Source organism: Ptychodera flava, chromosome 9 (genome assembly GCF_041260155.1).
Source record: "Ptychodera flava strain L36383 chromosome 9, AS_Pfla_20210202, whole genome shotgun sequence".
Taxonomy (NCBI): Eukaryota; Metazoa; Hemichordata; class Enteropneusta; family Ptychoderidae; genus Ptychodera; species Ptychodera flava.
The window spans coordinates 27,552,780-27,578,463 of NC_091936.1; the positions used below are offsets into that span (position 1 = coordinate 27,552,780).

Genomic DNA, 25,684 nt, shown 5'->3' on the forward strand with positions numbered 1-25,684 from the left:
AAAAACTCAACTGACAGCTTGGCCGCATTTCAACTGAGTTCTGTAATACGTGCATTGGAACTAACTGGTACACCCAATCAACCAAACAGCCGGACTACACAAATAGCTCTGTTGCCAGCCTTCAAAATCTCTATCAGTACATCAGATATGAGGTGTAAATTGATATTGGAAGAGTTAGAGTGAATTGAAAGGACCTTTTAAACACCAGCCAGCCAACATCTGTCCTGATAGTTTGATAGATACACATGTATTATCACCTGTGCGATAATAATCAGTTTGTCTATCATCATACCCAGCTCATGTGCCTTGTCGTGATTTTCAATCAATAACTCAAACAATGACATAAAATTATTGATTCTGTGTTCTGAGTCAAGAGGCTGAACACAAACTACAGATTGTAATACAGCTTCCATGTTTTCTACTGTCTTGTTATGTGGCACTGATTCACAATACCTTTTGATATCAACTAAAAAGAGTTTTTATGCACGTCTCTAGCTACATAATCTATTTATCACGAACTCCCGACCCTCACAAATCTCTAGGCTATTTTGGGATTAATTGCGAAATACTGTCTGTGTTCAATAATCTTAACTGTAGCCCGTCATGCAGTCATTTTCACACCTTTTTAGCGTGGGGTTATCAATCATTATAGTAAATCGATTTACAGAATAAAAAAACATGCATTTATGGAGTTTTTTTCTTCGGATTCAGAACGACTTGACATGATCCTGACATGATAAGCTTTAGCATGCAAAGTCCAGCTTATAAAATGCTGCCAGTTCAAGGCAAAATGTCATATCAAATCCCTGTTTAACTGATAATAAAAGGGCTGAGTCATTATAATTTGATGTTTGCAACTGTAAATCAGAGCGGACAATTGATGACCACATTAACATAATCTGCTTCTTACGACAGATAGTTTTAAACTTTTACTAAAACTTTCCTCAAGGCAACTTTGAACCATCCTTTTCCATAATCAAGAATTACAGTGGAAAGTCTTGGTACTTGTGTGACACTGTGTAAAGCACCAGTGAACATTTTGATGGATACTGGGTGCTATATAAATCATATCCTATCGTATCGTATCGTACAAAGATGAGGAATAGAGAAGCCAATTACCGAAATGAGCCATTATTTGATATTCAAAATGACTCCTTTGCTTTCCCTGTGTTTACTCTAGGGGAAAAGTTTATTTTCAAATTCCAATGGAACGAGAAGAAGATGTAGTAAACGCCATTAAAAGTCGACACGATATATGTTGTAAAAAATTTGACAGCTTGAAAAACTGTCTGTCTTAAACATAGTAAAATTAGCTTGATTCCACACAGATACAAAACATCATAAAAAGTGCAAAAACACAATTTCGAGGTGAAAAAATTCATGAACATTACAAACTGTATAACTGCACAGGGCATGTCAAAATACACAAACTAGATTTGTTTAAACTTCCTCTAATACTCTTTATCTAAAACAAGTATAGACTATTCAAACGTGTAGACAAGATTGGTATCAAACAATATTAACTGATACGCAAATACTGACTGATATTAGAGCAGCTATGATTTATAAGTGGTTTCAGAAATGGGTAAACCAAAAAAGATAGGAGTCCAGATGCCATCTTTCACCAAAAATAATGGTTAAACCTGATTTTGAATTTTATTACTATTTGAAATAAAATTATATAATATTTAGTAATTTTAGATTAATAGAGAAGCTTTCAAAATTGCTATGCTACATGATGTATACAGACATTATTACAGGCAGACACGAGACAGACACATGCAAATAAACACATTTGTCACATGCAATAGTTGTCAAATGACTCAAACAATAATTCACTTCAATGATTTACAGGTTTTGTGAATATTTGCTCCACATAAACAGCCATCAATGGCCACGCAAACAGCTGTACGGTGTGTTACTGATGTAGGGCAATGTGTATGAACACTGAAAAACATTGAATAACAATATATCACAGGGTTAAGGACGTGAATAAGTGATGCAATGGGAGGCCTACTTTTTCACCATGCTTGAAGCAGCACAAGTCTGGAGTAGTTTTACATTTGTTTTTCCCAGGTTTTGCATCTGGGCAACCAGGCAGCTTGATGTGTAAATAATATAAAGCCCCTCTACACTGTGTGTGTTTAAGCTTTTCATCCACTTCATGCATACAATATACTCAGTGTTTGTAACACGAGACAAACTGTAAAATGACGAGTAGGATATTTGGGCAAGTACAAGTCAAAGCACGTGCTGCCACGTTACGAGGTCATTAAGACTGAATATGCACCCTCTGGAGTTCTTATACAGACCTGATTACAGGGCTACTTGGTCATTAAAATCATTATACACCAGTTGGGGCTGTTACTGCCGATCAGGGTTATCAGTGTCGCAGAGTAACATTGAGTACATACCTATCAGAGCTGTTAGGGCCTGTTCACACGTTGTCCTGCTCACAATGTCTCTACACTTGTACAAGGGTTGAGTCGGTCTGGGAATGTCTGAACTTGTGAAACTGAAAAAAATATAAGTTCTATGTGTTAGATTTGCTTCAAAGACTGTAACACGAAGGTCACTCTTTCATCAGCTAGCATTGAACTCAGAATCTAACTAAAAGAGCTATCTATATGTGTGTGATGTGTCCATTTTATGCTATACATTTCAAATATTCCATGACATTTAACCCTTTTCCTGCGAAGTCCATATTTCACCACCAGGTCAAGATGGTTAAAATTAATGAAACACAAACTATTCCATATGATGTATTTTAACATAATACTGTACATTTGAAGGCTTTTGAAAACATAATACTGTAAAGTTGGTTTTTTTTGGACAAAAGATGCTATAACATACCAAGCCAAGTGGGTGAAAATACGTCATTTTTTAGCTCAATACCGCTTTTTACTGACTCGGCTGATGGAGAAGTGATACAGTTATTACTGTCTGGCAGGAAAAGGGTTAAAATTCCATAAAAGTTCTACCAAAAACTAGACATTTAGGTCAACTTATTAATCTTATTGGATGCCATAAAATCAAATAAATGAAACTTGGGCTGACATTAAAATTTTAAACCAACTACAGAATCAATCACTTACTGTAAATTTGTGTGCTGTAAAATGTATCTCATGTGTTAAACATTCCACAAAATTTGGAATTAGAAAAAAATATAACCACCAGTGCACATTGAAGCGAAATTGTTGTGATTTATTCAGAATATGACATGGGAACTGGCATGTAAATGTCATCAAACATTTATGACATTGGGTTTTAATTTTACTGGAAAATTCAGGGGACTGGGAATAGAAGATGTTTTGGTTTGATATGTTTTTATTGACTGGTCAATCAATAATGGTACAGTTTGATCTTCCCCACATATGTATAGAACGGTGCTTGTGAAAACAGTAAAAGAGAAAAAAATCATGGCAGGAGGGAGGGAGCGGGAAAGAGACACAGAGACAGCGAGAGAGAGACAGAGAGAGAGACAGAGGGAGAGAGAGACAGAGACAGACAGACAGAGACAGACAGAAAAACAGACACAGACAGACAGACAGGGAGGGTATATTTGCTTGAGTTTGTCTCACCTGTGATGGGAGAGTATCTTGTGCATGGTGTACTTATCATCATCTCTGTTCAATGCACTGACAATGAATCCTTTGACAACTTCCCAGGCTTGGCGACGATAGTAAGCATCGGTAGACGCTGATTTCAGGGAATTCAGCGCTGTTTCTATCACCTAAAGAAATCATACATCATGTGAAATATTAGAAATGATTTATACAATGAAACCACTAAATGCTGATCAGAATAAAACTTTGATACGCTCCGACATCATGTTTTTAGTTTTCACTACACAACATATTTTGGCAAGATTTAATGCAGACGCAGCTACTTTTTGAAAATTAATCTGTTCCACTGGGCCCATTTGACATAAAAATATTTTAACATAAAGAGCTAGTCAGATACATACCTTTTGTACTGGCAAGGCAACTGGTGTTTTGCAGTCCTGGAAACACACTACAATGCATGGACCCACTGATTCCTCTTCCTTGTAGGTAAGCTGGGAGAAAAAGAGAGCAAAAAACTTGTCAATTGTGCCATACTTTGATGATTATTTGACAGAAAAAGTCATAATGATTATGGTTGCAAGACAGTTTGCGATTTTCTGAAAGCTGAAATGCGTGAGTTGTGACTTCTACCTCACATATTACATTGAATATATGTCTTGGGCCTGTATGCTGAACATAATCAATGATACATGATGGAACAAACTGAGAGTTAATTTGTAAGATTTCTAAAAATCTGGCCAACAAACCAACACTGCTGACTTTGGAAGTGTGCAGTCTCTATGAATAAATTATCAAATCACTGTTACAATTACTATTCACAGTGGCATAGTCAGTGGAAATTTGGATATTACAACGCTTCTTTTAGGAACAAAAAACCCTAACTTCAATACAAACACAAGAAAATATCCAAATTTACACATCTGATGACCCCTTTAACAAGGTGCTAACTCACCTTTTGTGGTTCCTTCAGCATTTTCCTGTTGCTTCCTCCAAATTTTCCAAGAACTCGGAATGCAACATGGGCAATGTTGTCATTTGGATTGCGAAGAGTTCTCCACAGGGCCTGTAGAAATTAAGGATCAGATAAAATTTGTAGTACAGAAAATCAAATGATAGATGATCATCCGCATTTGACCATCGAGAAATATTTTATCAAAATTAGAATTTCTGACAACAAAGTCGTTGCTGTTCAACCATAGCATAAACAAATTCAAGTTACAATTACAGGAAATGAGATGTATAACTTTACAGATCAAATTTAAAATCAGTGTTGTCTTACAAAAAAATGCAGACCAAAGATGATGGTAGCTTTCATTACAAAAATAAAATGAAGGATTTTGATGGTGCATATATGAAATATTGAAGGTGTCCATTAGTACACAAGCATAATTCAAAATAACAGCATGTAATTGATACATTCTTGTTTTTTTTTATTTTTAAAATGTACTAAATCACATAAATAAAACATTTCTAAACACTGAATTGATAGTTACAGAAACACAACCTATCCGTCTGACATTCTGTTCTCCTGATGACTAAAAGAAGGCTTATGGATGTGAAGTATTATAGGACACTACTACTGTGGAATATTCTGTTGGACTTACCTGCATGAGTTCGGCTCTGACAGGCTGGATGTGTTCATACAAGAAATCTGGCTGCAAATTATCGACGCACAGCTCAAGAGTGCGGAGCCCCTGAAATGTCAAATAAACAAAAAAGACAGAAGTCAGCATATCAGTTTCAAGTCCTTCCACCCCTGTTTCTGCATGCAGAAGTCCAGCTTTGCACTTCAGAACAACAGGTTTATACCAAAATTTGGCTGTGGAGGGGCAACATGGTAAACATGACATTTACTAGAATATCTTATGTCATGCCAATACTGACAAGAGAAGTAAAAATAAAACATTACTATGAAAATTATTTATCATAGAATAATCAGGAGACAAGTTGAAATGTTAGCCACTAACCTGACTGACTAAGGTCTGGGAACCATTGAGAGCCGAGACCAGTGGGTCCATCAACATTGGTAGGTACGGTAGCAAGGAACTGAGCCTGACTGGTACTGTGAGGCATAACTCAACAAAAAGATCCTTCATGTGTTGTTTGTGTAAGCCACTCTGGAGAACATTGAGGCCTGTGAAAAAGAAAAAATAACAATGAAAAGAACATCGCCCAGTATGTAACCTCTGTGATGTTTTCACACAAGACATACTGTATACGACTCTGCTACAACTTGCTACAGCAAACCATAGGAAATAAGTATGGCCACAAGTGCTTCAAAACGGTACAGAAGCATCCATAGATAAAAATAACCAAGGGGAGAAATTATGGGACAGCAGGGACACTAGCATGGAATCTGAAACTTTATGATTTTGTTAGCTGCACAGTACAGTATCTAACCTTGCAGTAGATTTGGCAGCAACGGTAGAAACTCCTGGTATAGCAGGTCATGGCTTCCTCCTCCAATGGACCTGAATAGCGCCCTCAGTAGTAGGAAGTAGTTGTAGGGTTCCTTGGCTGTGGTGGCTAGCTCCATGGAACGGTTCACTATCTTGTGAAGATGGGGCTGGAAAAGAAAAACAAAATTACAGTGGTAATTTATGCTACAAGAGCATATCAAGTTGCATCCTGTACTTCATAATTTGAAACCTCTTCCCATAGGCCAGGATCACATATTTTTGTTCCTAAAATAGTCCGAAATTAATTTCAGATGAAACGAAAACATTTACAATGTAGAAGACATGTAAGCATCGATACACAAGTAGCAAACTGATCAATGATTTGAGACTAGCATTACCTTGAGCATTTGTTCATTTTCTGCAGCAAAGAGTGACACAGATCCAAATACCAACTTGAATAGCTTCAGGTACAGATTAGACCGCTCCATGTTGGCTGTGGATAAATCAAAATAAAGTTTACATTTCACAGTCCAGATGTGTAATTATCATCAGTTCTCTTGCTTACAGCCTACTTTTCATTGGCACTTTACACTCTTGATGTCTGCTGAGATTACGATAAACACAGAATTCAATGTAAAAATTGTTCCTTATATGTGACACTCTTGTGTGCATATGTATGATACAGGGAGTAACACTAGCCAACTATTATAGAAGCAACAGTCAAATTCTGGCCCTAAATTGTTTCTACAAGCTGTCTTGAAATGAATTTCCTCTGAAAAAACCTTTAACTTTCAACCTTTTTCACCAGTACAGTTTTCACTGCACTGGCAAAGAATGCAGCAAATTAGGTAAGAAACAAAAGTAACTCAAACTACAGCATATGATGGCACTGTTCAAACTTCGCCACTAGGTGTTTGGTGGATTGTTCTTGAATTCTTTCGTTTTCTGTTATTATATCACAGACAGACCTTTCACACTTTGTAATTCACTTTGTTCCAACCTTCTGAGATGTAAAACTTCAAGAAAACAGTGAGTTCAGACAACTCATTTTGTCCGTAAAAATGCTCTCAGAAGAGCTACAATTAACCCTTTGAACCCGGCTCGGACAAAAATGTCCGCATGATGTAATATGTCACCAGGAGGTCAGGGTGCAAAGGGTTAATGTCTACAGTCACACAGAAAACAAGTCATTGTCAATGACATAGTCCCATCTTAGTTAGTGAATTTGGAAATCATTGACAGAAATTATGGTCATATTGGATTGTATCACAGAACAAATTGACGTGCATATATGTATGATATAGGAAGTAATCCTTGTACCAAGTTTGAAAGAAATTGCTCCAGGCATCTCTGAGATATCTGAGTGAACGGACAAACAGACGCACACACAAATGACCAAATCTATTAAGTCTCCTCGGACTTTGTCTGCAGGGACTAATAACCAAGACATTTGATGCAAACATAACACTTACTTCCCATCTCTTCCAGTCTATCCAGGAGATACTCCACTAGTATGGTAGCAAAGGTAGCAGATGTGGTGGGATTGGCCAGGAAGGAATTGGCCACGATTTGAAGTGCATAGTTGTTGTAGATCCTCTCCACTACAAAGTCAATGGTTGTGGCAAAGATCTCCTTGAAGGTCAAAGGGTGCATCATTGTGAACTGAAACACAAAACGTGTCAAGTGTGAGTACAGAAGTCATACAATCAAATTTTACTACACTTTGAAAAATACTTCCCCTTGAGCAACACTGCATGCAATATAATCCTTTCTCGTGTTGAGTTTCATGCATATGCTGATTTTGCACATTATTTCAGTTTATCTGAAAGTCTTCTTTGACTTTCTGCCAGCTGGTTGTTCAAAATCAGTATGAAGATCAAGGTACCCATACGATCTCTGTGACACTTGTTATTGAGACATATCCTATCATTATCACGTCAAGTCAGTAAAAATTCACTCCATTTACGTAAGTCTGAATAAGACATGTTGATTAAATCATTTGCATGTACATTTTTTTACATCTTCAATACCATAAGGACCAATCTGTTTTAATATGTTATACAATATACATTCTGTTTTGCTGATTTCAACCAACAAAACCTAAAGATCCACACGCAAAAAGGTTGAAAACAACAATTTGGCAGATAATGTACTAATTACTGTGTAGGACCTATAGGACCTTGCTTTTTTGCATAGTTTGATAGGTTTCATTTGCACACTTGACAGACTCATCGCTTATTTACTCACAACACCAGCAAAGTGTTCCAGGACTTCTTTTTCTTCTTTAAGTCTGACAGTCTGACAGTTTGCTGGTCTGATTAGACTGGTACCCGTCGGTGACACTGTCACCTGATAGATGTCCAGTGCTTGCATTGCTGTCAAAGTGGGTAAATACATGGGATGAGATTAGAAGGTTCATGACCTTGCCCTTCCAATCATGAGTACCCGTACAACTAAATACACTTAGGCACTCGATAACAACTTCATTTTGCACAAAAGGAATACAGTGTGTGTGTGTGTGTGTGTGTGTGTGTGTGTGTGTGTGTGTGTGTGTGCAAGGAAAGGAAACATCAGGTTTCATTGAGATGAAAGTCCTGAAAAGTCTAAAACAGGCGTATAACTTCTCTCCGAGTTTTCAGGGCAGAAATGTCACATAAATGTGTAATAATCACATTTGACATTCCTCCACATATTTATACAATCATCAGCCCCACACTTCCAAAACTGCATAATTAACTATGGGTGGTATGTATCAACATGACCATACAATTTATAATTGCATTATCAGTAGGTCATACTAGGCAGAATTCATCATTAGCATCAGTGAAAGTCTATTATGTGCATTCTAACAGCTGCATCTGGTCACTTTTCACTGTTTGGGGAATTTGAACCTTTAACTTGTCAATGCTCTTCCAAGTATGTTCGAGCAAGCTATAATTTTAAAACATAATTTCAAAACTTACCATATTTGACCAATTTCACAAAGACTGCAGTCTCCTTGGGTTGGAACTGTTTGTTCTGTACATATGAAGAATCTGGAAGTTGACAGAAATTTGCACTTTGAGAATGAATTCAGACATGGCTAAGATAAAGTTTGTTCTCCAGCACAACTGACCGATCCTAAAGTTTTACCTTGCCTTCCTACTATTCCTACAATTCCTTAAACTCATTACACATGGAATGATAAATAATTTGGAAACAAACCAGAGAAAAGATGAATAGCACTTGTACTTGTCCATGTTCTTTGAAAGAGTAGCAACGGGACTTATAGCAAATTCATAGTAATTGAAACTATATTATACTATCTTGTAATTTGAAACAATGACTATGAAATAAAGCGATGCCAATGGTATACAGACTATTGAGAAAACTGCTATAATAAATAGTGTGATACTTGCTATAGGTAACATTCATCCAATGACTATTGCCCATGTGATTGTCAACCAATGCAATTTACAGAATTTTACATTCAATATTTTAAGTATAGGTACCAAACAAGCTTTCTGTAGTATTGAATTTGAAAGAAAAATTATCAACTAGAATACGTGGATTTTCAAATAATGGATCTTGATGATCGTACAAATATTACATATAAAAGTGATTAGATATAGGTTCTAACCTCCTGGTGCTTTGCATGTTCCAACTCCCCAGGTGATTGTCTTCACACCACAGACGAGAGTCTTGACAAGACTGCGGCAATCAGAGACTGAATAGTTGTTGTACTGAGTTGAGCTGGAAGGCAGGTAACTCTTTGCCTTGTTGTCTTCCTTCTCCTTTTCCTTGCCATCCCCTGGGCCTGGGGTGGGTGGGGGTGCAGGGGTGGGTGGGAACGCCGTGGGTGGGACTGTTAGCAGCGGTGTGGAGGGAGTTGGAGGGGCCGTCGTCAGTGGGGTGGAGGGTGTGGAGAGAGCCGCTGGGGTTGGTGGAGCTGTGGTGCTGGCTGCTGCGGCAGTGACTGCAGCCACTGCTGCCTGGGTAGCTGCCTTATCACTTTGGTTCTCTTGTTGCTGTCGGCTGGAAGCAGGAAATAATACAGTCAGTGGCAATCTCTGCCAGAGGAACAAAGTTGTTGGCAGCATGTGAAACCGATTTGATGAATACACACTCTTCAAATAGCAGAAACACTGAAAACATGGAGATACCCAAGTATTCAACATTTCAAATTTATTGAGTTCTTTCACACACTAAAATACCAGCTCTCATCAATTCACAAGTTCACATTCCATTTCACAGTGACAGTTCATTCTTTGTCTTTGCGAGAGGTGAACTTGAGTCCGTTTAGTTGATCATTTGTTTGTATGGAGATTCCCTCTTCTCTGAGTCTAAATCACTATTCAAGAAATGCATTTTCTGCACTTTTCACATACTCTCCCATCACAGGTGAGACAGCTCTCTCTCTCTCTCTCTCTCTCTCTCTCTCTCTCTCTCTCTCTCTCTCTCTCTCTCTCTCTCTCTCTCTCTCTCTCTCTCTCTCTCTCTCTCTCTCTCTCTCTCCTCCCTCCCTCCCTCCCCCCCTCCCCCTCCCTCCCTCCCTCCCTCCCTCCCTCCCTCTCTCTCTCTCTCTCTCTCTCTCTCTCTCTCTCTCTCTCTCTCTCTCTCTCTCTCTCTCTCTCTCTCTCAATGTGCACTGTATAGATACATACCAAAGTACACACGTCCATACACACAAACACACAACGAGAAACACACTCAACACACTTACCATTTCTGGAATATGACTGGTAGTTGTCTCTTGGCAATGGTGTGGAATTTAAGAACAAACACTTCCAACATTCGCATCAGAATCTCTCTGCCCTGCTAAAAGATGGAAATGTTGGTACCAAGCCGTGGTACACAGGCCCCAGTGAGCATAGTTAAACCATTAGTTTACAAAGCATGGACATGCAGTTAGCATACTCACCCTTTAACCCCCACTTCTCTGTATAGAGGCCCAACCTTACCATAGATAAATACGGGATTGGGTCAAACCATGGTGGTAAAAGGGTTAAAAACAGAAGTATGAAAGAGCTTAATGGTTGTGATTATGAATCAAATACTATAGTTAAATGGTAATGAGTGCGGACAGTTATGTGTGTAATGGAATTATTCCATCAATGATATTATTGATTTTACCACATTTAGAAAACTATCACCTCTTTTTTACCATGGTGTGTTCATCCCATTCTTCGAGAGGAGACTCCTGCTGTCAAACACTTTGCTGCAATATGGTAGGGATCACTTACACTGCTAACTTACATACACATTTATTAGTCTGATGAGTTTTTAACTTTACATACATGTAGTTGATTGTGTTATATCTTAATTTACAGAGTTTAGGGAATACATCCCTTGAGGGGGCGAGACTAAACTTTCTGGATAGTGGATTTTTTGCATGACCAAAGATTTGATGAGAACAAGACACATAATGGGAGCATTTTGCATCATTTATGTCACCAATGGATGTCTGCACTGACATTCTTTGCATGGACCAGTGTGTAAATGAGTGATGAATTGAAGCAACAACAGCAAGCTTTGGGGCTGTTTGTAATATTCAACAGAGTTCATTGGTGATGTCAAACACTGCTAAATATTATCAGTCTAGCAGGCATCATTTTGTCACTCAAAACACCATCATTTTACATCAATCTTAGAATCAAATGTTAGAGTTGAATTACTTCTGTGTTACTAGGTTTGTGCATCCATTTATTCCAAGAGATCCTCAAGTGCATTGTCTTTAGAGAAATATCTCTTGTACATGCAAAATTTTCAAAAGCATTCCAGTGCAACCGATCCAACCGATGCAACCGATCAATTAAACTTACACACCATGAACTTGTCCAAGACAGAAGAAAGAGGGCATTCCTCAACTGACTACGGGTTACTTACAACTTTAGAAGTTTACATTTGAAGTAATGTTTAACAGTATAAACCACTGTAAACCTGAAATTTACAACTTCAAGGTTGTGCATTTCACATAAATGACGATAGTTCACTCACGTTTCCCTTGTCTTGGTCACTCTTCTGTCTGATGCACTCTACCAAGTTCAAGAGTAGTTTACACGACATGGTCTGAATGCTACAGGGTAGGGACTCATCATGGACGTTCTTGCTGAACAGATGGACGGCTAGAGACAGATCATTGAGGGGTAGCTGCTGACGCACATGGTGGACCAAGTCAGCTAGTGTGCTGTATGCAAGGGGTCTGCCGACAAAAAATGAGAAATATTAATAATTTCCATTATTTTCACATCATGAGTTCACTTATGTTGCAGCAAATATCATCAATGATCTGGTATAACTTCACAACTTTTACTAAAATTCATGACAGCATGTCGAGAGCAGCATTTCTTGCACCGATAGATTCAACAGATTGTATCGCCAGGTTTCAGATTTGTTGCCTTTTTTATAACAAAGCCGTAGAAGGACAGGTGTCTCCCTACTTTTAAAACACCATCTCCAGCAAACCACTCCTAGTTTTCCTTATTGTATCATTGAATATGTATGATATATATGAGAAATGGCCACATTCAGATACAGCTTTACAAGTTTCCTAATTGGAAACGTGAAGTCACTCCTAATGCAATCTTTCCCTAAGACTTACCCTTGGCTATTGTACGTTTTCGAGAGCACTGATTTTCTCTTGGGGAAGACAAGCGTGGTCTGGTGCACAATAGCATGTTACAAATAAGTCTATGTACCACATGAACACTGTAACCCTTTTTGTTGGTGTTGTAGCTAAATAGTTACTCAGAATTTTTGCTGACAAACATTTCACTGTGTCATTAAACCCTCCCTTTTGTTTTACAGCTTGGAAGAATGAAATTGTTCCAAATTTAAAAAGTGACGCATAACCAGAAACTACCTTAGTGATTCCTTGCAAGTCCATCCACTGCCAATCAGAATGTTTTCATCAAACAACTTGTCAATGTGAGGGACAAATCCTGCCAAGAAAATGACACACACATATTTCGAAAAACATGATCACATTCGTGTATATTACAATTTACAAATAATCCTTTTACCATAAAGTTTTGGAACAATCAAATTGTTCACATGATAAATTTGGATGTATTCATTAAGTTAGTACACGCCATGAAACTGAAAGATTTAACTTTTGCTAAAACATTCCAGACTAAAACTTTTAAATATTTGATATTCAAAATGGTGCCATGTAAACTCTAATGTGAAAATTACATTTTTTTATTTTCACAAAAACGAGATGTTGAAAACCTCATTTAAAGTAGATCAGCTATTAAAGTGTTGGAAAAATTTGAGTTTGATAAACTGTCTGCAAGGCAAATTCTATCTAAAATGTTGTTGCAAATATTTCCTGAGTCCTTTACCAGATTTGTTCTTTCTGTCAATTTGTACTGAATTTTATTGATGTGTATGGTAAAATGGAAAGATAACTTTAGTAGAGAGAATCTACAGCAAGTTCCTCAAAGTAACTCTGGTGTGATAATCATTGAATGTGTAGCAATACAGTACACTGTGAAGATCAAGATAACTGGGGAGATTGCAGTGCATCATAGAACACTCACTGTTTCTGAGATCAGTCGCTAGGATGTGCCTGGCCGCTATCAATAATTCCTTTCTTAGGTGAGCAACTTCCTGAGGGCAGTATGTAAACAATCCCAGCATGCCCTTCACCATCTGTTGTGAGTAGGAATTCACCAGCTCCTGCAACACACACAGAGAGGAGGCATATTAAAGATAGTTGTGTACGAGGGATGCCGGTATCTACTGAACTGGCTTCAGTAGGAATTTATCTAGTTTTCTGAATTATATTTCCCAAGTGTCAGTATTTTGTAAAACTGACTCCTCATTTGTTAAAGATGAGATATTTACCAGCGCTGATGTACAAAGTAATGATTGAAGAAGTGCTATGATAAAGAAATATATAAAACCAAATATGAGCTAATAAAAATCTTCCTTGGGAAATAAAATCCTTTTTGAGTTGAAGAATATGATGGATGACTGAAATTTTTCTGTATCTTATCTTCAAAACTTTGACTCAGAAGTCAGACATGCCACAGGTATTACCTATATGTTCTATTCTCTGAATGAAAACTCACCTGATAGATTCTAATAATGTAAGCCAGGAAAGACAACGTCTTGATTTGGGCAGCTATAAAATCAACATACATTTCCTTGTTGAAGTTGGGTGACGCCCTGCAAGAAACAGTATACATGTATTAGGTAATTTATCACTGAAATAATTGTAGATTGTCACAACCAGTAGCATGTTAGCCTTGGGCACAAATTTTTTTGTTGAATGTTGATATGGTAACATGACAAGTAATAAAGAAACAACATCGTGAATAAAACTGAGATTTGAGTCAGTCTTAAGTCATTCGTTGATGAGGTGGCAAAACTTCTTGCGTTACTAATTGATCTTGTATTTACAATTTTACATCCATCTTGGATTCAAGGGCATTCAATGGAAAGTGACAGCCTCCTGTCTTGTAGGTTGTTTTGTTCCCTCCAACTCAATGCTCCATGCAACATTCTGTTCAATACTTCATAGCATATTTGGAATCCTTCCTGTTCACTGCCATGCAACTTCCCCTCTAACAAGATGTAACTTTTCCATCTCACTGGGACAGTGTTACATTTTCTTTCTCACCTTGCTTGCTGTGAAGGCTGCAGCACTATGGTGTTCATGATGAGAGGTATGAACTCAGCAACCACATTGTGTACATTTTGTTTGTACAATTGATACATCAGCACAACTATGATTGGCAGCTCTGCTAGTACTTTAAGTGAGTTCACCCCCTTGGGAACAATAGTTTGCTATGAAAATGGAAAATGAAAAGGGAGTAAATTGAAAATGAAACACATAGAAAAAGAAAATTTGGAGAAAAGAGGATATATCCATCAAGAATTTGACTAAAAATAGTCGGGCAAAGCAAATTTTTACTGACACTTGCATTTGTACAAACACGTTTTTCATAAATCAATTTCTCACTTCTCTCTCTATGTGTGTGTGTGTGTGTGTGTGTGCACGCGCACCTGCGTGTCTGTATCTGTATGTGAGTAAAATCTGTAAACCATCATAAATCTGATCACTGGAAAACATGAGTTCTCTGACGGGAGTTTTCTGACTGAAGTCTCTTACCTGTTGTTTCTGTCCATCAGCTGTGGTGGTGGTGTACGTTGTTGGACTGGCAAAGCCTAGTGAGCCAACGTTGCTGGGATCAGGGGGAGCGGCCCCAGTCTGTACTTCAAAACTTTTCTGCTCACATAGTTGAAGGAGGGATAAATTTGTTTCAACAGGGTGAGCAAATTATTTTGATCTTGAGGTTATTCCCATGCATTCTGAAGAATTTCAAGCTGAATTACATGTAAATTTATGAACCACAGTGACATATATGTAACTCATAATACATCCAGTGCAAAAAATCACATATTTACGTGAAATACTTGGGATCTTTTTTATCTCCAAGAAAAACACAACAGAAGTAAACATGACATATTCAAAATATTTCATGCAGTCAATATTTCACTTACCATGTTGTGAGCTAAATCTTTGTAGATGTTCTTCACAAATTGTAGAAACTGTTGGATCTGCAGGGGAAAAAATTACAGATATGTCAAACAAGGGAGAGACAAACAACAGTTCCAATGGTAGCATTCGCTCTCACAGCTGGCTACAACCACAAGATGAAGCCCTCCCCTGTCCTTGCCAATACATTGGTGTAGCTTTGCTCAGAACCTGACCCAGGGTTCCCGCCACCCAGTTTGCCAATTGGGACAAAAATCTTTAAATGGCTAATACAACTTAAATTTGATGATCAGACTGGAAAACAAATCATTCTCAATACCCTTAAGATTACATCTAATATTACTGGACAGTGTATTACTCTTTGTTCTATATACAGGAGACACTATTTGTTACTATAAGACAATCTGTTAATTCTATTATGCAAGTTACCCCATCACACAGTTGCCAAAATAACCTTGTCTATGGGAAAGCCCCATCCAAAATTAGACAGCCTTGATAGTATTTTCAAGAGTATATATCAAACTTTTTCTCAACAACATACTGCATACCCTCACATTTCTGTATGCATCTGGACTGAGAAGATCTTTCCCTAATTTTGATGAATCGACTAATGGTTGCTATAACTGGCTAAAATTTTCAATATTTCGCTAACTAATTCGTAACAGAGCGTTGTGGACATAAGATGTATCAGTGTAAGGCAGAGATAAGAAGCAGCATAGCAAATGAGGGGCAGTAAGACAGACATTGTTTACTATTCACTCACCTCTGCTGATATCTGTGGTCTGAACTGCTTGTGCAGTTCAATGATAATTCTGAGACACACGAGTACATTGTCTTCATTTTCACGTTCCAGCAAACGAAACATGAGTTGTAAGATATCCTTGATGTACTGCTTGAGATGATCATTGGTCGGAATACGGTGGATGATCTCTAGGAGTAGCTTTCGAAGTTGCTAATAATTGATTATATCAAAAATGATGTAAATTGTCGACACTGTCTCCCATTTCAATATGATAATCCAGTGTATTTGTACCCTTTTGCAAATTTCACACCCAGCCATTTTTGGAATATGAATTTCATATATCACGAGACTTTATTTATCTTGCTGGGCAAATGATCCTATATGTTCTGTTGTTGGTATAGCTCAACATGGAGTGAGAATTTTGACGTATTCATTCTACAACTAGGGTAAGATTGACTCCTGCTAAAGGTTGACATGTTTTGAGTATTTTGCTGTAACCATCTCTACCGTAAAACACTCTGAATAAAGCTGCATGCTTTTTTAGCATTTTCAGATATTCTTTGCAATCCACAGGTTTTAATTAGTTAAAAAGACGTTCTAGTAAATATGGGAAAAGTTTAAATTGGTGAATTGACATACTTAGCTAAATCTGCTTAAAAAGGATGCTAGCTGAAAAGACATGTTTTTCACTAGTTTCTATGATGGCAGTGACAATTATGCTTCCATCAATAAACATGGTAAGATATCACCACAATGAAGACTTGTTTGTGTTGCTGCCTTCCTTCACACCTCCCCTTTGACAGACCTGCATTACAAATCCATCTACGTATTTACAGCCAAGTTAAAAAAATATTTCCTAACACCATTATAAGATACTTTTCCTGATTTCTTCGAAACCCTTCTACAACTTTTAAAAATTTCCTGTATCTCTTCCAATTTGTACATTCATTATCTTGCTACTCAGCCCCTGCAGAGGCGATGAAACCCTTCCTTAACTCTGTAAACATCTTGTTCCATCGTAATGTTTGCTTTTTACCTGTGAACTGGTTTCAGCAATGAACTGAGGTTCTTCATCCTGCAGGACTTTCAGAAACCGTGGAATGGCGTGTTCTAAGAATGCTGGGTAGTGAACGGAAGACACAATCGTCTGCACAGAAATATAAAGCAATAATATTATCAACCTTCCAAGCACTTGCAGCTTTTTAAATGGCGCAACACTGTACAGGTAAAAATTGACGAATGTCATCTTTTGATTCAAGATATGTTCATATGTACACTCAGTGTGACATTTTTCGGACAGGGTAGTAAATTTCGCCCAAAGTCGTTTCGTAAATAACCAGCAATACGAAATCTTATTACCATACCTTTCGAAACTTTACTGTGGTTATCCTCAAACTCAGTTGACACGACGGGAGTGGTATTTCGGGGTCAAAGTTGCCAAAGTTTTGACCCCATGTCGATGGCGTAGTAATCGGACTGCAATCCCAGAAATCGGACGTCGTGTTTGGAATGTGATTAGGAGCTAAGTATTGATAATTTGAAACTTCAAACCACCGATTTTTAATTTCGATGTGTTTAGAAAACTGTATATAAGAATATTTCATGATAATTAGTTATGTTTAATCCATGGACGACTCAACTATATTTCGACGTGTATAGCGCTTAGATATCGGACACGGGCTGTCTCCGTGTGTGTTGCTTTCGGCACCTTGTATCGTACGGTGTGGCTAACTTCGCTAAGTTTGTTCAGTGAGTAGTACTTATAATTGTTTCCATTGCATATTTTGTTTGTATTTAAATCGCACAGGCATTATTTAATAAAATAGCGAGTATATTTCATCGTATGGAATTATTTACCTGTCAAGTTTTTACGCGGTAAGTCACTTTAAGTTACTACGTTTACACATGCTAAATATTAATTGTCTGTCCAAAAACTTGTACACTTCTTACGTTCATTAAATGTACTTTTTTCTCGAAACAACTGCGCAGTTTTCATTAAAACTACATGCAATCGTAGCGAACAATGGAAAGAATATTTTCAACATCATTATTCTCCCCCACATTCGAAATTCAATGCTAAATCAGGACTTTAGTCAAAATTTCAGTTACTTTGACCTGACGGCAGTATGTTGACAGTATCACTGACGCGGTATCAGACGACAATTTGTGACCGCCGCTCGTAGCGAGCTCGATGGCTTCTACCAAAAAAACTATCGAAAACGGGACAACAGTGTCACCTGACTTAATATGAGGTCACACGACCTGTAAAACGCTATCGATACGGAGCGAAGTGAGTGTAACTAAAAGCATGTCACTAAATGTCCGAAAACTGAGGTCGTCCGAAAACTGTCACACTGAGTGTAGTGTGAGTGGGCACACAGTATGAGCTGAGCATGTGATCAGATTACACTCTTGAACATACATGTTAAGTCAGTGAAAAAGGGTTTGGGCTGACTCAGTAGGCTGGTAAAGGATAGCTCTGGAAGGAAAAGTTAACATGTAGGTGAGAAGAAGAAAATTTTACATTTTGTTCCTGTCATGCCAATTTCTCATTTTTGAAACTGGCAACCACCTACTGGTAGGTAAAATTTTTGACTAGATTACCTGAAAACACAGACTCTAACCTGCAGACTCTAACCTGCATATCTACTTACTTCAAAATTTTCACTGATATCTTGAGCTGCTTTCAGCCTGCCATCATCCTCTGCAATGAAACATACAACGCATCAATATCAAGAGGCATGAGGCTTGCATTGCAAGGAACAATACATAGAGGTCATTGGTCAACAGAGGCAGTCAGATCTTATCAGCACGTTGCTCATCGTCCAGTGACTTCTGTCTGGATCAAGTGTGATGCAGATGAGATGAAACAGAAGAGAAAGACGACAGACAAGATGATGAGATGGAAGGTGAAATGATACTTGATGACCAGAGAGCACTGGTTGACTCACTTTCCTTGTCATGTTTCTACATCATTCTGCTTCTGTATGTGGTTGACCCATTATTATCTACGTCCCTCTGTCCACGCATGGTTTCAGTTTCACAGCACAAGCACAGGAGAATACAGGGTGAATCAAAAGAACACCGGATTGAATCCTCATTATAAAAGCAATGGAGTTTGCTTAGGGTGCCGTCCTATACCTTTGTGAAACATCAATCTCAGATTCAGTTTGAAAGAAAATACAATCCTTCTTGGATAAATCAGTTTCCTTTGACAGTCATTGTACTAGTGTCATCTAATGTAACTAAAAACCCACTACAATACCCCGATAATAGACATATCTTACTGGGATTTTTAACGCACTTACGTGCATTAGGATCGGTAAGGATTGACGCCCAGTTGCGGAACTTGGAGATCTGTGCAGCAGCGTCAACGGGGGCTGTGGAGGGCGTTCCAGTGGCTGCTCCAGGTGTGGTAGGTGTGGTGGCAGCACTGCCTGCTTGTTGTGGCTGAGGCATTTTTCATGGACTTCGACGATCAAACACAGAACTGTCATTCATTTAGTACCTGTATGTGTAACAAAAAATAAGTTTAAATGTAAGTATGTGTGGTTCTGAACTTGTCATTTGAAAACTGTTCAATCAAAAGTGGGCAATGGATCACATGGTTATAATGTACTTCTTTTCTGTTTGCTCCTTATAACTCTTGCCACAGATTGAATTTGAAGTCAGGTATACTGTACGTCGCGTTGGAAAGCTAATATCTAATAAGTATTCCCAACAGTAGTTTTAAAAGCGAATTGAAATATTTTTGGCAGACCCAGTTCAGTACTTAAACTCTTACAATCCTACTTGCCACTATATTGTCCAACTTTGCCACAAAAACAATACATTTGTTCTGAATTTTTGCAGTAAAATGGTGAAAAACAACATCAGTCATTACTACATTTGTTGTTATTTTTGCCTGTCCCTTGTTTTATCCCATGATTCTCACACAGGAGAAAGATAATTTTTCCCATGGAGTTGCTACTTTGAAATCTATCTGTCAACAAACTTGGCATAGGTTGTCCATAAACACAATAGGGCTAATCATGATTGTAGGTTTATTTCTAAACTAAAAAGTACAAAGTTTGACATCCCTGTAAATGCAAATTCCACAAATCTAGTCAAAAATTTTGGATAAAAATTTATTTTTACATATCAATTATGGAGCAATTATAGAACGTTGATATCATTGGGTAAATCCCTACATATTTTCAATTATGTGTCATATTATTTTTTTTTTTAATTTTACATCATTTCTTTGAAAAATTATCAACTGGAATGTGATGGAGGGCCACAGCTTCACATGCCTCGCCTTGGATGTTGAAAGGTGTCATATTCATATACAAGTGAAAGTGACCAGAACGTCTGGGAGTTTCTTAATATTCAGAAGATAGAATATAAAGCTAAAACAGAAATGGTCCGGATAAATGTAAAGAAATTGACTGAAATGAAAGAAAGGGTCAGTCAATGAAAGAAAGAGAACATCATAGCTGACCAGCAGTCTTCTCAGAACAGGTCTATTTAGCTGAAATTGGCGAGCTCTAAATGTACGAAGTACAGATAAATAGCAAAGTGGTTTTTGAGACGAAGTGACTTTGAACTTGTTGTATTAGGGGCTTCGCGAAGCAACGATCGAAGAGCCTGTGCTTTGAATCCCATGCCCATGGATTACAGTGCAAGGTACATCGTTACAGGGAAACGGCATTTTACGTCAATGCAGGGAGAACAATATATGACCCATAATTCAAATCTCATTTACCCTTCATTCAGTAACATCAATATAATGACTAAACAGGGTAAATTTGATCGTTATGGGATACAATATATCTTTGATACAATCAGTCTTCAATGAAGTTCCACACAATGCAAGCAACATTTCATCACGGCATGGCAAGCAGCATGCATGACATCAAAACGCATACGCTAATTTTCGTACATATCAACTAGTGATCTTCATAAACCTTAGTGATACTAAATTATTGAAAGAAATCAATTACTTTGTAAGTATTAAAATACTACAATACCTGACAATTATTGCAAAATTTTGGCAGTAAACGACAGGATTCCTTACGAACGCCTTACTAGTCCGCCATTTTACCTCACACCTTCAAATTCGATGGTGTATACAACCTCGTTCAGAAATAAACCAAGTTTTGCAAAATAGAACTAATGTTTTAAAACATTTTTAAAATAAAAAATAAATATTGAGGTTCTGAAACTTATTTGTGTTTTTTAATTTTGATGATTAGATACTCGATTCGATAAACCTTTGAATTTCTATCATCATTACTAAAAGTAATAATGTAGAGCCTGAAAAGGATCTAGCCTCGATGTGAAATAACATCAACGTTGAATGAAAATGGTTTCTGCTTGTGCAGAAAGCAGGTGACGAGCCAGGAACTGCCACCATACCCATCACGAAAGACTTCACATGATCACTAGTTCGTCAGTTTGAAAAGTAAGTTGTCCAACATTTCTATGTATGGCGAAATTTATCACTTCTTTAAAGAGGAAAGGCTGCAGTGAAATGCAAGATTCCAGTATCAACAACATCCAACATACGACAAGAACAACGTGGGGATGATGTTCTTTGATGTAAAAACGTAATTTCTTCTTAAATGCAGAATTCTATAGCCTTATTTTGGGAGGAAAGTCCAGAAGACACTCACTTTTTCACAACATTTCAAAATTTACCGAAGTTGACGCATATTTCGTCATTCCATTGTTTCGCGCGCGACATTTGATACGACAACATGAACCCCAAGGAGCTGAAGTAGGTTAATTTTTCAAAGGCAACAGCTCCCTCACTGGGCTCTCGGTTCGTCTCTGTTGTTTTACCACGGACTCCGCAAATTTTAACACAGACAATATAACATTCTTTGTCCGTAAATGTGTATGTTTCTAGCAAGTTCAATTCGTGTTGCTCTAGTACATGATGGCTACATCATGGAAATGTAAAAACCACGAGTTTCTGATAGTTGCTACATATTTACACCATGATGTCTTTTTATTTCATGGCATTAGCTCTGCAGACTGCATAGCTGGCTACTACCAGCTATGTCTCCCCATAGCCCTGCAGACTCCGCACCGGTTTCATGGAGGAACGTTTTCTCGGTGAAAACAGTCGATTTAGAATCCAAAACTTGTGTTGACATTTGTTTTTAGCACAATTGCCTCATCTAAGCATAAAATGTGCTCAGCTGCACTTGTAAACTTATGCAAAGCCCACTTTTCTGTCTCTATGCGAGGAAACCATCTACTTCTGTATCTGCTGCCATTGCGATGCCAGGCTAATCCTTCAAAAATGACTATGGACGCTGGCGCGGATGATTTCCTAGCACAGCGACACAAAAGTAAACTTTGCGTAAGTTTAAATTACAAGTGCGACTTAGCACATTATTTACCTAGACAAGGTAGGTATGCCCGAAAACGAAGGTAGACACAAGTTTTTGATTCAAAATTGGCCGTTTTCTGAAGGAAAATCTTCCTGCATGAAAATTATATTGTTTCAGCATTTTAGCCTATGGCAGTCAGAAGGGCTGAGATGGGAGGTGTAGCCAGTAAAATACAGCCCTGTTATGCAGAGCTAAACATGTATATATAGCAACAGAGATGCATGCATTAGTTTTGACCATTGTTATATTGTATATCTTTTCACAGTGGAAAACTATGAATTGGGAGAGACTGTGGAAGTAGAAATCACAGACTTGCCTCCTAATGTGGAAACGGCTGAAAGTAATGAAGTGATTCAGATGAGAGTGTTGTATGGAAGTAAGATATGGAATTTGATGGGTTTTGCCCTTAAAAAGATTAAGGTACGCATTTATTATTTAATTTTCTGTGCTGGGTGCTTTAGATATTTGTGTATGAAAAATATTGAAAATTTTAAAGTAAGCATTCATGCCTTCATTCTTCTCAAATTCAAGTTTATCAATGGAAGATGCAAATGTACAAGAGTTATCGACTTTGAAGATTAATGCTGTCCACCTGGAAAAATATCAATTGCATGAAAAGGCAATTTTATATTAATGTTGAAGTTTGCTATGATTTGCGTGACGATGAGCTTAAAGGAACTTTGCAGATATCCATTACAAACCTGGTGTTATATAAACATCTTGCAGAGAGATGAGAAAGAAAGTAAAACAGGCTGCAAACTGTATACTGCCCTCTGTAGTCTGAAGTGAAAGAATGAAGTTTACCCCTAAGGTTTACGTGAATAATGTGCTGCGTGAGTTAATACAAAAATGCAAAAAGAAAACGGAAAAAATTCCCCAAACCTCTGTTTATCGTCTTTTCCAGACAGTATGTGGTCACATATTGAATTCATAAAACACCAACAACAAGCTGAGTATCTTTTTAATTAAAGTCTTGACAATATCCATTGCTTTGAAATGTGTGCATCATACATGTACGCACTGTTAATGTTCAATATCTCAAGAAGAATCCTTTCCAGGAAAGTGCAACAGATAAACTTCCATGGTATTAGGAGCAGAACCTGAGATACAAAGACTGCTGTTCCCTTCTAAATGTTTTCATCAAATGACAAGAAAATAAATGGTTGTGAAATAGTCCATACTTATTTGCCTAGAATTTATGAATTTGCCTGTAAGTGTATAGAACAGTGTATAGACATGAAAGAAACTATGCAAACTTGTTAAGCATGTGAAGTCCCTTGGACATTTTCTTTCTGAATTTTTGATATTGTAAGGTTTCAATTAGCTGCAATAATTGTAGCCGACTGGCCTTTGTTTGCCGTGTTGGCTATTCAGCCCCGGCCTACAGCTAGGCTTCAATTGACTACATGCGTTGGAATGAATTTAGTACATTTATCTCATTATACTTCTTCATGTGAACTGAACAGCAACTACTGACGTTGATGTTCATAGAAAAAGATGTAAATGACAATTATTCCTGTTTAAGCATAGGCCAAAGTTGATAAGTAAGGGATTGTATGAATTTTGAAAATCAAACTTGAATGATTTTGTATAAGGTAGAGTGTGTATCTCAAGGACAAATATTCACACCGTAAAAATGTTCAAGTTCATTGCTAGTTTGCTGTTTGTGTGGACCCATTTTGAAACCTGTGGAGCAGATAAAGTTTTTGCCATCTTGTTTGTGCGAAAATTGATATTTTAACATTTCCAAAGAAAATGAAGTATTAAATTGCAAGATGGTGTGCTTTGTACAAACTTCCTTTCCCAAAACATTCAAATAACCAGAAAATTCAGTACAATTCATAGAAATTTTAATGATACATTCTGCAGATAAACTTAAAGTGGCCATAAGTAAGAAAAATTTTTAATGCTAGTGATCACCCAAGAAGCCATGACCAGAAGCAATTCTTTTAAGTTTTTTTGGCCTGTATAGAATGACAGTTGATTTGATCAGACAGTGTAGTCCCATGAGGAGGAAGACTGAATGATACCAGTAGTCTGTGTACTTCTATGTATGTCAGACTTCTGCAGATTCAAATCCAAACTCTTGTGTTGTACACTAAGTCTTGGTAAAGCCATGTTCAAAAAGTGTTCTATATATTCCAAGAAGATACAGCTTTCTGAAATTTTAAATTTATTCACATAATTTTTTAGCTACATAGTATTATAGTAAGCCTGATTGACATTTTAGTTTTATTCAGAGAACACAACCCTCCCGTAATCATCCCTGGTAGACAGTGCCTAGAGTGTAAAATCGTTGTCTTTGTCCCTGGGGACACCATGATTTGGCCCAAGCCTATTGTTGGTGATTTTTGACCTGTTATAGCGAATCAAGGTGAACAGGTAAAGTGGCCCTTATAAGAAACAATAATAGTTAACAGAAACAGTGGTTAAAGAGAAAAAAATCTCTGGGGAAAATTAATATGCTGTTCACTTTACATTATTTTATTTTTGGTTATACGAACTGTATAAAACTACCATGTAATAACTGGCCATGCTTAGGTTGACTCAATACTGAGATTCAGTCTCCTTTTATTCTTCCTTTTGAAATTAACAGTTGTCCACTGGTAGAATTCATTTCTTTTGAATTAATATCCAGAATTATTTCAGTCAATGTGAGTACATTCCTCACAAATGTTTGAGTGATCCATTTTTTCACAAAATGATTACTCTCACCAGTGTCTGAAGTTACATTATTCAAACATGAATATTTGAATGATGTAGAAATTGGCAATTTTGAAACGATATTATTGAAAGAACTGACAAAAATGTTAGAATGTACATTTAGATTCTTTTGAAAAAGAGTAAGAATGATAATGAGAACAAGCAAATGAGTAAATGTTAGATAACTTGTACGCTAAACTCTGTTTCTCTGTTGCCATCAAAACTTACAGGGTAACTTTGTACTTTGCTGCCCTCTGTAGTTGTCTTTTGGAGATGCTTTTGTCTTATTAAGCATGCCAAGTGCGGAGCCTGTGCCATCAGTGTACAAAGCTGGTTCAAAGATTTATGTCAGTACAGTTCATTCTCATATTTGTGTAAATGGCCTGATGACTAATTTGTGGAAAGGTAAA

At 37.4% G+C, this 25,684-nt stretch overlaps 2 protein-coding genes across 7 annotated transcripts in view; one reads left to right on the forward strand and one right to left on the reverse strand.

Annotated features, from left to right (window-relative positions):
- LOC139140525 (transformation/transcription domain-associated protein-like) overlaps positions 1–21,276 on the reverse strand; it is a 78,138-nt gene extending 56,862 nt beyond the window's left edge. For 2 of the 6 annotated variants that reach the window (XM_070709857.1, XM_070709854.1), the window contains exons 1-25: positions 21,201–21,276; positions 19,479–19,699; positions 18,846–18,895; positions 17,228–17,338; positions 16,213–16,401; positions 15,455–15,511; positions 15,063–15,179; positions 14,571–14,737; positions 14,020–14,116; positions 13,486–13,624; positions 12,807–12,885; positions 11,942–12,146; positions 10,668–10,759; positions 9,585–9,979; positions 8,929–9,000; positions 8,213–8,340; positions 7,438–7,627; positions 6,364–6,458; positions 5,967–6,132; positions 5,534–5,700; positions 5,171–5,260; positions 4,519–4,629; positions 3,968–4,057; positions 3,582–3,733; positions 2,415–2,515 (exon numbers count right to left, since the gene is read on the reverse strand). In XM_070709857.1, coding sequence (XP_070565958.1) covers positions 2,415–2,515; positions 3,582–3,733; positions 3,968–4,057; positions 4,519–4,629; positions 5,171–5,260; positions 5,534–5,700; positions 5,967–6,132; positions 6,364–6,458; positions 7,438–7,627; positions 8,213–8,340; positions 8,929–9,000; positions 9,585–9,979; positions 10,668–10,759; positions 11,942–12,146; positions 12,807–12,885; positions 13,486–13,624; positions 14,020–14,116; positions 14,571–14,737; positions 15,063–15,179; positions 15,455–15,511; positions 16,213–16,401; positions 17,228–17,338; positions 18,846–18,895; positions 19,479–19,650 — 3,232 coding nt within the window. In that variant the 5' untranslated portion in view covers positions 19,651–19,699; positions 21,201–21,276. Of the gene's footprint in view, positions 1–2,414; positions 2,516–3,581; positions 3,734–3,967; positions 4,058–4,518; positions 4,630–5,170; positions 5,261–5,533; positions 5,701–5,966; positions 6,133–6,363; positions 6,459–7,437; positions 7,628–8,212; positions 8,341–8,928; positions 9,001–9,584; positions 9,980–10,667; positions 10,763–11,941; positions 12,147–12,806; positions 12,886–13,485; positions 13,625–14,019; positions 14,117–14,570; positions 14,738–15,062; positions 15,180–15,454; positions 15,512–16,212; positions 16,402–17,227; positions 17,339–18,845; positions 18,896–19,478; positions 19,700–21,200 lie in introns of all 6 variants that reach the window. The other 4 variants (XM_070709855.1, XM_070709853.1, XM_070709858.1 and 1 more) reach the window with 3 other exon arrangements.
- Positions 21,277–21,502: 226 nt separating this feature from the next.
- Positions 21,503–25,684, forward strand: part of LOC139140527 (ribonuclease P protein subunit p25-like protein) — a 93,468-nt gene continuing 89,286 nt past the window's right edge. Inside the window, exons 1-2 of the mRNA XM_070709859.1 lie at positions 21,503–21,634; positions 22,837–22,991. Coding sequence (XP_070565960.1) covers position 21,634; positions 22,837–22,991 — 156 coding nt within the window. The 5' untranslated portion in view covers positions 21,503–21,633. The remainder of the gene's footprint in view (positions 21,635–22,836; positions 22,992–25,684) is intronic.